We start from the raw sequence: 12,526 nt of genomic DNA, 5'->3' as shown, positions 1-12,526 counted from the left end.
TATATGTATATGCGATATAAAAATTATGTCACAACTACTCGTAACTATACAGTAGATATACAATGGTGTGCAAAAGTATCGGGGCACGATATTGCCCGATAGAATTGTACGCGGACGTCTGATCAGTTGTGGTATAATATAGTTTCGTACATTATCTTGTCTACATGTTCTAAAGTGAACTTTTACATGAGACTTTTGTTATTGTTCTTTTTTTCAGGGAATGACACTAGTGCTTATCAGATTTATCAAAGAAAGAACCCAGTCAGCCAGGCCTGGCCGAGCAGCTTGTGCTGGAGCCGGGCCGGGCAGATTCCCGGTCTTTCTGCCGGACATATGCGTGCGTAGATACCCGTTCAAAATCGAGCATTTTGCTTACTGGGAATATATTCGTTTACATGCGGACAATATACTTATTGTAATACTATACAATATAGATACGAGGCATTTTTTAATTGGTTATACAGGAATTATAAATGTATATCCTACTAGTAAATTACCGATTTAATGCATTTATGGCGGATACATGTGTACCAAATACATTCACATTAAATGATGAAGGTTTCACGACTTCTCTATTATGTTGTATGTACAGCATGAACGTGTAACTAGCATTTATAGATAAGAACGTGGAAATGGCAGGAACATTTATCTTTATAGATACTCGCAAGTGTTCGCGAAAGTTTGGTACGTTTTCTTTTTCACTGCGTAGAGACAAAACCACATTAGTGTGTGATTCCTTATAATAAAATTCTATAAGAACAGATGTATCTTAAAATAGGGAAGAAATGCAAATTTCAGGTAAATCTGATCGAATCACGATCGCTTGCAAATCTAGATTTTAAACCGCTAGATTAGCGGCATATAGTAATTTTTATAACATCAGGTCTGCTTTAGTTATCATGAAGTATGTACCATTGGTGTCCAACTGTTTAACAAGAAGATTCATTTATTTACCTCGCCGTTTTTGTAAGTGTGGAACAATAAAATTAATTAATCTGCGAGAAAAATGTACAGAACTGTTTGGTAATAATTTTAATGAATTATACGATATTTACTTGGAACACTACGTATGGTTAAAGTTTTATTTAGTACTAGAGATTTAGTACTATGTATACATATATATATTTACTGAAATAGGTATAAAAAATGTACTATATACAAATAATATATGGGGGATGATTGATCATGATCTTCGCACGAATCGAAGTCAACGTATATAAGGGTTGGACAAAATAGTGGAAACACTATAATATAAGTCGTGTTTTGCGTTTAGAAAATTGTATAGTGGCCATTTAGTAACAAATGTATAAAATATACTCTTCCTTTAAATCTGCTTAATAGATATACTTAGTATTTATTTGTTCACTTTGGCACATAAAGGTGGCGATTTCATTGCATCACATTTAAGTTGTCTATATTGAAAGAGTAAGAAAAGAGTATAGGTTTCTTATTCATTGTAAACTGCATCTACGTTATTTTTAATTGCTTTTGTTGATTCACTCAAACTACCAGATGAAGCTACCCCTTTAATTTTCTTTGTATCCGACATGTTTCTCTGATTTTGCCCAACCCCCTCGCGTGTATAGCCAAAAATAATACTCATGATTTCTATTATAAAATCGACAGGCTTTGCAAATCTAATGCTACGGAAACGACATTTGATTTGTACCAAACCAGCGAACAGAAAAATTCTGCACACCGAGTGGCTGGGAAGTCAACATTTATCATTGGTCGGTTTTATTTGTTTCCTGGGAACTTTCGGAACGACGTGCACAGGCACGTCGTGTGCGTACCCCTAGCAAAGGATAAGATAACGATTGACCCTTTAGTTGTGCAGTGACTTGCAAGAGATACGCTTTCCCTGGCTGCATGCGCGTTAAGGTGAAAGGAAGCGCGCGATCCTTTGGCGGACTTAGTCTTTCTTCGCAAACTTCGAACGTATACTCGGAACGTCGTCGACGATGAAGACCACATTGGTCCGGAATTGTAGTGACGCTGGCCAACAACGAGGAACTTCGCAATTCCCGCACCAGGATGCAATACTTTGCTGCACCCGCCGATTCCACTCCTATTGTCACGCCGTGGCAGGTTCTTAAGGATCTGTACTCGCGTGGCGTACTTCTCGATGGTATCTAAATACAAGGTTCACATTGTCCAATGATTACCTTTTTCTCAATACGTTGACTGCCACGATTCTCACAACCGGCGCTTTTGATTTACTTAGAAACGATTGTCATGAAATTAATCGTACGCTGAATATTAATTTATTCGTTCAGAAGCGAACTAAAATATAGTGCAAGGTGCAAACTTCATTATCTAGTGACTGATAATAATTATTAGTAACTCTGACTGTTTGTACGAATGAAATAGGCAAGATTTCTGTGAACACACTAAAAATATTAACGGGGCTATTCCGTGTAGCATTTTCAAGACATATTCCTTTATAATAATAACAGGATTGAATGTATTCAGATCTCATGGGATTCTGATGGTACAATAAGATGGTAGACACAGTCATAAAAAAATGATGTCGGTATGTCCGTGCAGAACACAGGCTGTTGGACAGTAAACGCGACTTTACTGTAACATGTATTTGAATGACTGTAAAACGTTTAGTTATTGTAACGTTATTATAACGAATGAGTCATTTACAGACACGTAATATGCATGGGCTTTCCTTCGGATATTCATGCAGTTTTTTATCTCTTTTCTTTTCTGCGTACTCGGAAATTGTTTTTACGCTCTCAGTTCTGTTTAATGACTAAGAACATACCTGTGGAAATATCGTAGACGATTCCTGTGTAGCTAATACCTTGATAGCAAACACTCGTGCTAACTCTTGCGGTGTAGCGGATATTCGCAATGTGTATGCTTTTCCTGAAGTTAAAAGTGGTACCCTTAACGATGCATACCCTACTACTTCCTTTTCCTATAAATGTAGATTATTTGTAGTATTCGTACTTCACTACAGAAAGCGGAAAATATCGGGAAAGATATTCCCATTTTTCCATATAAAGTCTTAATATCTTAATATCAAGCATCATTGTAGATAATGGTTTACGCGAATAGAAATTAATTGAACAGTTATTACCCTTAATATTCCTGGCGCAGTTAACTTCGCTTTGACAATGCCACCGCCACAGGGAAAGATATGAAATGTACTCGAAGTGTTCTCCGGTGGACGGTATCGGAAATTAACAAATCCATCGCTCTTGCGTAAACTGGCCGTAGTGTAACTCCCAGTTCGTAAAATTAGCTCCGGAGTTTTTCGAAATCGTATGGTGTCCGTGGCCACCCGATTTGAAACATTATTTCGCGTGTTTACCTGGAACAATAAGAAAATCATTTAGAATTTTCAAAGGGAACTTTTGGTGTAAACATCAACCCATTTTCTATCTTATAAAGTGTTAAAATTTGTTATTTTCTAAGATTATGTTGTAATTTGATGTACTGGTGTAAAATACGAGATTATGAGAACACAATTGGTCAAATGAAGATGGTTGAAATTGATTTTTTGTGAATATTAATTTTGGAGAATACGATGGTTATACACACATATATATATATGTTTCATAATTTCACCAATTTTGTTTTAGCAATTATTGAGTATTATTAAATGGAATGAACCATTTTGTTATAAAAATGTTTTTTCTTCAACAGATTGCTTTTCTGTCTCAAAACAGGACTCGTTAAAACGTGTACGGTATCGACTCTGACGAATATTTATAGAAAGTATGCCCTGTAGCATAAAGGTGAGTGGAGTACACCTTCCCAAATCTCGATTACTAACCACGTATAACGTGAAATTGTACGTAGTGTCGTACTTCATCCGATGCAGTGTTAATTTCGTTTGACGCACACAGTGAAGACCTTCCGGAACACCACGATGTTGTTGCTCCTTAGAAGAACCGCCCTTCACTGGGTGTGGATGAACATGGAGGACATTCTGTGCCGCGCAAAGGGTCAACGGGTGAGCTTGAGATCCGGACGTGACAGCTAAGCAGTAGCGTGAAAGGTGAGGGTCAATGTTGCTGGAAAAATCAACATTATATCTTTCAAGGGAGAACAAGGGATGCTATTCAGCTGATGATAAAATTGCACGGATTTTTTATGTAGATATTGGGTTGGCAAGAAAGTAATTTCAGTATTTTAAGGTGAAATAAAATCGAATTTCTTTATTCAAGCGATGAACTTCCACCAATAAAATATTTTCTTATTTATTCTTTTTGGCAAAAGATCATCGAACAAAAGGGAAAATATCTTATTCATTAAAGTTCATTGCTTGAATAAAAAACTTGGGCTCTATTTCACCTTAAAATACCGAAATTAGAATTAAAAATTAAATTTATGAAAAGCAATGGTTTAATAAACATTCAATTATCATATGAGATGATAAGATCGATTATGAATAACTCTCGCCGTAACCATGAAGACGTAGGACGTCTGTTATAAGTAGATGCAGCGGGCAATGCACAGACAGCTTGCCGTATTTAACCTTCATACGCTCCTCCAAAATAGTTACAGACGAGATCGTAGCATTAAATTGAGTTTCATTTATAACATCAAATTTTACAGAAATACATTCTGCAACGCAAACAGAGAAATTAAACATTTTACTCTATCTATAAACAGAAATGGTGTGTTCATTCACCCTAAGGAACGTACGGGGGTTAAAAACACGCTTGACAATTTCATTCTCGCTAGAAAGAAGTTTATTAAACATTTTCGGTTTATTGTTCCATAAGGTACCGCCACGAGTTTAAGGAGTTACATACATACCTTTGAATAGTTGAATAGTTTTTATTTTGCATAAAGATTCGCAGTCTATTGATAAAACATTCCAAAATTCGTGTACACGTAGAACTAACAAAAATCTTGTCGCGTGTTACCTTTTATTCCAGGAGACGGTGAGTCGACGTTTGCTCCTCCGCTGTTGAAATCTCAATGAGCGATGACGACTTTCTCTTTCGTTCATGTACCACTCCGGGATATGATCCAAACCGCTGGACGTCGCGTACAAAAGCACCGTGCTCGGTATCAACTTTTGCAAGTTGCCATCGGGAGGGTCCACGGATTTAATTTCGAACCAGTAGAGGCCGGCGCGTGTCTTCGGTATCGTAAAATTTTGATCCTCCGCGCCCTGGTACGTAAAAAGGGGGGAGCCTGGCTTCAGAGTCTTCACTGGCCATCGTGTTTGCGCTGTTATATCGATCATAATACTTTATTCATTAGAGATATTCGAGCTTTATCCAAGCTTAGTACCTTTTGCTTTTTTTTATGCCGTAAGATCGATCAAAGTAGACCCGTTCTTCACAAATCAGTTAACAACAACTCAAAGCTAAATCATGGGTTGCAATGTTTCGAAAAACAAGTGTCACTAAAATGCCCGAGAAAGCAATTTCTTTTGTTAAAATTACGTTTCTATTAAGGGAGTAGACTCGTTTTTTTTAAGGATTGCAAGATGCGTGATGCGCGTTCTCATTTCTCGATAATACAAAAATGCGGTTGTTCAGTAGTCAAAAACGCTAGATAAAAGATCGATCTAGACCGCTATCGTCCTTAAAAGTCCTCTCCTTCCGTTTACGAGGCGTAATTTGCATTATTCGGAAGCATACAACTGCGCATGTAGTTATTTTCACAAAGTTGTGACAGCTATATGCTGCCGAATAATGTAAATTACGCCTCATAAACGTAAAAATAGGACTTTCAAGGGCGATTGCGGCCCAGATTGATCTTTTATCTAGCGCTTTTGACTTCTGAAAAATTCCATCTTTGTATCATCGAGAAATGAGAACGCGCATTCCGCACCCTTGCAATTCTGGAAACGAGTCTACCGCCTTTGTAAAGTTATAAATATTGTAGTGAATTGTGTAAATCCCTTTACGTTCCTCAGGGTGAAAATTCGCCCATTTACTATTTTCACATACTGTAAAATGCTTCATCCCTTTCTGATTGTATTTTGAGATGTATTTCTCTAAAATATAACATTACGAATGAAATATAATTTATCGATGTAAATTGAGGTTTAATAATGTTGGTTCGTGTTGCAGTACAATATTGAATTGTTCTTACATTTTGCACCTTCAGACTCTTCAGTGTTTTCAGGTGGTTCGACGTAGCTAACCGTCCATGTTATTGGTCCGCTACAGGGGCTAACAAGCAATGTTAGGGGTGGGCCTTCGCGTGGACTCAGGTAATAGAACCTGCAATAATTTTATCTGCATCCAGTATGACATTGATGCTCGATACGCATTAAGTGTATCCAGACACGACATGCAACACAATGTTAAACTCTGTACCATGAGCTCTTTTTAATTGGTACTTAAACTAATATGGAGAAAATTATATTCATTCTACACATTTTCATATAAATATAGAATTTTAGTAATATACCGATTGGTTAATGAAAAACAGTCGTCTGATTTATTTACAAACAAGCCTACAAAATGACGCTCTAGACCAGAGGACTCCCTTAATTTGCGAAGCTGTTGGTTACAGATAAATGAGCCGTTAATATTGCAACAATGACAAGGGGTTAATAATAGGACAATACAACACAATAGCACCCAAGTTTTATGCAAGCCACGTCAAAAATGATACTACAATTATTTTATTTAACGACTATTAAACCCTTGAGACATGGTGTGAAACCAGAGAGACAAACATTGACTTACGTCACTTTTGCATGAGCCGTCTCAAAAAACTTTCGTTTCAGACGGGATACTGTTCAACATCGTAAGTGTGAAGTGGTAGTGTCAAGAATTTTCATACCGATGTATAATTTGGCGGGCAAGTGTAATTACAAGATTCCAGCATAATCCCAAGATCACTGGATTCGTACACGCGTCCACGTGTGCACGGGTCGTCGCAGACACACTGTCGCAGACGGCCGTTTATATTTAGTCATAATGTGTGATCGTATCCGTGCAAAAGTCCCTCTTTAAAGATCGCACCGGTTAAGTTTACGCCTCGGCATAGCTGTCGTGGTTACACTTTCTCTCTCTCTCTCTCTCTCTTTCTCGCTGTTTCTCTCTGCCTTCTCCTCCCCACCCCGTTCAGCCCATCCCCCTCCGTCGCCCCCATCCCTTAGGATGTCGTTGCCGCGGACTCTCCCCGTCCCGTTAGCATCGTTCGAGAGAACGTCGGGACGTCGCACGTGCCTTTCGTTCATGGGCTGGCACTGAAACGGCTATTGTAAAATTAGCGTCTACACACAATGCCGGCGTCGCGGCGTCTGGGGTCGCACAGCTACGACCCCCGACGTCTAATTTTGGCGGACGGTTTGTCCCACGACAAACCCAAATTGATTTTGTCATTCGGCCCGGCTAGGCCATCTCACCGACTTTCCTGGAAATCCGCGCCCGATAGTATGGCACGCGTCGCGGTGCGTGGCGTGGCGTCGCGACGCGAGCCAACGAGATACGACGGTCTCCTCAACCGTTTGCTTACCCTAGACCCTGCCCTGCTCTGCCCTGCTCTCTGGCTTGCTCTGGCTTGCTCTGACATGCTCCGACTTGCTCTGACTTGCCTTGCCTGGCCACCGCCGCACGAGGAGGTATCCGAACGAGCTTTCGGGACTAGCTCATCAGCGGTCTGCGCGCCCAACACTGAATGGACTTTCCGAGAACCTTGCCAAACTACGTTTTCCAAACGTTCAAAGGATGTTTATGCGAATATAGATTTTTACAGCCCTTTTTTCTAGACCTGCTATTTTTCCGGTAGCGTTAACGGGCTCATTATTACCCTTTTCGAGTTCTTGGTCAATTTTGGACCCAACTACTCACTGTCATTTTAAGTGTCTTGTTTATAATGCATTTCAGAAGACAGCTCCTTGAGTGGTTCTAGTTTTAACCTGTCCAAGGTGCATGATTCTGATGGTCTAGCCAAAGCTAAACAATTCTTTGCTGCTCAATTTTATTTGACATATTTGTGAATCAATTTCTTTGATGTCAACGTTGATCTTCTTGTTATGAATATAAATAGCTAATGATAGGAATTCACTACTAGAACATTAGAATTCTGATGGTAATGTTGTTAACGTGTTCATTATAACCCTTTATGGCTTCATTGTTACCCTATCCGGATTCTTGTTTAGTTTTGGATCCAACTACTCAAATTCAAATATAAAATTGAGATATTTATTTATAGGTTTATTCAATAAAATGATACATCAAAAGTGGCAAACAGTAATAGAACAGAATGGAAAGTACGTTGTTGAACAAATCTAGCAATAAACTTTTTATTTTTCAAAATTTTCATTTGTTTTCTACACCGTATTCAAACTCGTGTAATAGAAAATCGCTTCAATAAATTAGCTATAATTGAAATTAATTACAGTTTCAAATATTTAGTTAATCTGCAAAATGTGTAGTATTTACTGATATCTACATATGGTAGTTGAAAGTGGAGAAAATATTTTTTATTTTAGAAGTTCTGTATGGAAAATTAGATGTATTCAATATACATATCCTATACTTAGAAGAACGACTTGTTTTATAAAGACAGTAATGCATTATGGTAAAAAGTCTATGGTTTAAATATTAATTTGATGTGTAACATTGCAGCTTGGTGTATCAATGTACGCAGCAAATGTGCAAGTTGACTCTTGAGTCAAATACATGTATGAGTTTCGTGGAAACCATCTGATAGTAAAACTTTATGACGCGTAGCGTCGCGACGCATCGGACCATTAAGTGTCGTGGATCCATTGCAAAAAAGTAGAGAGTTTGGAGACACTATTGGTGCAATTAAGGTACTTTTTGGAAAATTTCTGTGCACTATCTCGATCTAATTTATGGTATATACATAAAAATCGTATTATCACTTTTCTACTTGTTTACAAATTAATATTTGTATCGTTCAAAATACGAATAAAGGATAATAGTAAATTAACATTAGTAAACAATATGTATTTGAATTCAGGTATTCCTATGTTTAGTGTAATTAGTGTACCGTTTGAAAAGGAGTATTTATTCGAGAAAATTAAAAAATTAGAAGAATAATAGCATAATTAAGGAATCGTAGAATCAATTATATGTAGTCAGCAATCAGTAGAGAACCTATTACTTCTATACTGGTAATATCTACATGGAATTAGAAAGTGAAACGCTAATTGGGGTAAGTGCTTTGTCACCTTTAGTAATAAAAATCTTTGTAATATAAAAGAACGGAGCTCGCCGTTGCAGTTCGATAAACTGCGTCGTTTTTATCAAACAAAAGAGTAAGAAATGCATATTTAACACTTTATCTACCGATGATGACTTAAGTCAATATCAAATTGCTCAATAGCGTTCGCAGTTTCATTCACAAACCAACAACTTATCTCGACCAACGTAGCCTAATAAATTCTTTTGCGATTGCTAATTTGAACGAAATGATTAAACTTCTTTTACACATAGCACAGCCATTGCAAAACTTTTGAATTACCTAAGGGTAAAATGTAAATTTAGAGAACATCGTCACATTGATGAAATATTGTACTATTTTTTAAAAATTACTGGCATATTTGAGGCATAAATAAATATATTTATTACTAGACTGTAAATTTTATGCATTCATAATAAAAGTATTCTTATATTAAGTACAATTGATTAAAGCTATTAAAATGGGAAATACATTTTTATTTAAATCTTGCCCCTTGTAAATGATGCTGAAGATTTTTATTTTCCGTAAAGAGATCCATTTCTTAAATTATTAAAACTTCTACGAATTTGTTACTGGCACGCGCGCGTGCGTGTTGCCTTATAAAACTGACAAGATTTAATCTATTTCGATTTTTCGTGATTTTTATAAAATGTATGTGCGAGTAAAGAAATTTATATTCAATCATTTGCCATAGAAAAGTCTTTACAATTTCAATAATAGTAGAATAAAATATATAAAACAGGTGACATGTGTGTAAGACACTATTTTCTCACACCTCGTAGATCCCAATAAAATTTTTATTGAAGAATTAATTTTAAAATGTAAACAAATTGTGTCAGTTATATGATAGTGACGTGGCAGTCAAAGCGTCATTCGCTTAATTATAATAATTCCTGTGAAGGGCAATGATGATTCGCTAGGAGAATGAGTCAAATTGCATTTGCAAAATCTGCGCCACGGTTGATGAAACACTGTACAGGGTGCGTGACGTCCGCGTATAAACGTTCGAGGCACCATGGACGCTGGTACACGTGCATGGTAAACAAGCTGTGTGGCGCAAACGAAATTCACACGAATTGTTACTATAGTTCGGTGAAAAGTGAATGCACCTTTCTTAAGATTCGTTTAATTTTAGATCATACGTACGATAAGTGTGATCGCGTTGGGGGAGAATTTTTTGTCAAAATCATAACTTTTGCTCGAACCAGAACCAATAAACATCCTGAATCTATAAAAAAATGTTTACAAATGCTAACCATTTAAACTGCCAACGTGTTCGGATATATTTATATTCGAATAAGTAAATGAGAGTATTAAAAATAATTTGAACACAGAGTTTTATTTTGAAGGGCTCTAACAATTGAGTAATATTTAGCCGATATTATGTAACATTTGTTAGCCTTGAAATATATGTAGGTATATTATTGTTGTGTAATATGTAGGTATTATTTACATAACTATTCCACACATGTATGACCAAATAATGAGTAGTGTGTTTATGTTGTTGTGCAACTTTGATACTTTTTGCAAAGCAATACCTTTCAAAATTGTGATTTACTAATAAAATATATGTTTTAATTCGTCATGTTCAAATATTCTATAATGAAAATTATATTCCCAGTCGATGTCAATCTTTGAGATTTCCAAAACCTGGACATTGCATAAATATTTACAGCTTGTCTTTTTACGAGTGCACCGATATCTGTATTATAAGAGAATCTCTTTCTCTAAGAAACGGACTCTATCGTCCACATACAAATTACATATATACGAGTAATTACATTAAAATATAGAAGATAATTATCTCCTGAAAATAATGGCTTCAAAAACGCATTAATAATTTTGGTCGATCCGAACACTCGATAGTCAGAAGAGTAATACGTACTCGGTAATGTAATTTGCAGGTATATCTGTGCTTCTGTTATATTGTCCGACCTAAGGGTCTCGCATTCCGAATGAATTGAAATGTAATATATACATTACACGAATGCAAAACAGTTCTTACAAGCAAATCCATCACGTATTACTTAAGCGTTTTATCACTCAGTTTTGAATTTTCCGCTTCAATTAATCAACTTCTGAAATACTCAAATCCATCTTTTATTATACATAGATATAGAAATTTCCTATTGTTTTAATAATCCATATTTCATACATAAAACTGTTTGAGAAATTATTTTGTTTGATTATCTGAGACGTGCATGCATTATTGATGGAGGGCTTCGAACAGAAAGTTATGAATCACATAATCTGTATTTCGAATAATAAAAGAATTTGAATTAATAAACATTTGTATTTGCGCTCGTATGTGCAACTATAATGCAAATGAATCATAAGAAATGTGTTTGTCCTGAATAATGAGATCTCCCAGAACTGAAAGGTTTAGAGGATGAAAGACTCATAATAAACCGAAATTAAAAGTATACTGTTACGCATGTAATTGATGCAACATGTGCACCTTGTACTCTATTTCTTTATTCCGCGACAGGAGGTAGTAAAACGTGAGGTTTTACAAAAGACCTTCTTACACCATCTTCTTTTATTGCTAGACTGCAATATGGTTATTACTCGAGTAAATTAAAATTTCCTCCGTTAATGTCCTCGATACGTTCACATCGAAGTAAAGATATTGTAATTTCTACTGCACTTTTTGCATATGTATTTCGTATATACGTTACATTAGGTTTTGACCTAATTAATGTCTTTTGTAAATGAGTTTAAAATCACAATCGATTAACAATTTGTGGGTTTTTCAGTAAAAAAGCTAGATTTTAATAGAACGAAACTATAAATATATAACGAGACTTATTTATGTTGTTGTCGTTGTTGTTGTGAGATGGTTGTTACCGGTTTTTACACTATCGATTTAAATGCAAATCTCCAAATAGATATGCAAATGCATAAAACAGTATTTTATAAACTAATCCCATCGACATTTGTTCACCTGGAACAACTAAAAAAGATCAAACGAAAATTCACAGTACATTAATAATTATAGACATTTTTTATAATCCTCGCAGTTGAGTCGTCAAAAATAGCTTGCACGCAATAATAAAATTGAGCTACTTAAAAACAAAAGTGGTTCAAGTCAATGTTTGTATGCTTGGTTCGACACCACGTCTCAAGCATTTAATTGTCATTAAATAAAATAATTGTGATATCAATTTAGCCTGTAACATTATCCTTCGATATTATGTATTGTGCTTAATACAGAACTTTTATTTAATCCCCCAGAAAATAATATTGGATGGAAATTTTCTACCATCATTACCGTAAGTAATTACAGTAACGTAATTTTGTCCGAAAAGATTTGACTATATAATCCAAAACAACGGAGACAATTGGCAAGTTCAATTATTCTCCTTACTCGTTCTGCGACGGT

The 12,526-nt window shown here is 36.0% G+C and overlaps 1 protein-coding gene across 1 annotated transcript in view; it reads right to left on the bottom strand.

Annotated features, from left to right (window-relative positions):
* Positions 1-769: 769 nt before the first annotated feature.
* Positions 770-12,526, bottom strand: part of Nord (neuron derived neurotrophic factor nord) — a 29,059-nt gene continuing 17,302 nt past the window's right edge. The window contains exons 2-7 of the mRNA XM_076439916.1: positions 6,073-6,203; positions 4,890-5,199; positions 3,791-4,031; positions 3,092-3,325; positions 2,774-2,929; positions 770-2,132 (exon numbers count right to left, since the gene is read on the bottom strand). Coding sequence (XP_076296031.1) covers positions 1,725-2,132; positions 2,774-2,929; positions 3,092-3,325; positions 3,791-4,031; positions 4,890-5,199; positions 6,073-6,203 — 1,480 coding nt within the window. The 3' untranslated portion in view covers positions 770-1,724. The remainder of the gene's footprint in view (positions 2,133-2,773; positions 2,930-3,091; positions 3,326-3,790; positions 4,032-4,889; positions 5,200-6,072; positions 6,204-12,526) is intronic.

Source organism: Lasioglossum baleicum, chromosome 15 (assembly GCF_051020765.1).
Source record: "Lasioglossum baleicum chromosome 15, iyLasBale1, whole genome shotgun sequence".
NCBI lineage: Eukaryota > Metazoa > Arthropoda > Insecta > Hymenoptera > Halictidae > Lasioglossum > Lasioglossum baleicum.
The sequence above is the reverse complement of the archived record's forward strand: the minus strand, read 5'-3'. Positions and strand labels throughout refer to the sequence as shown.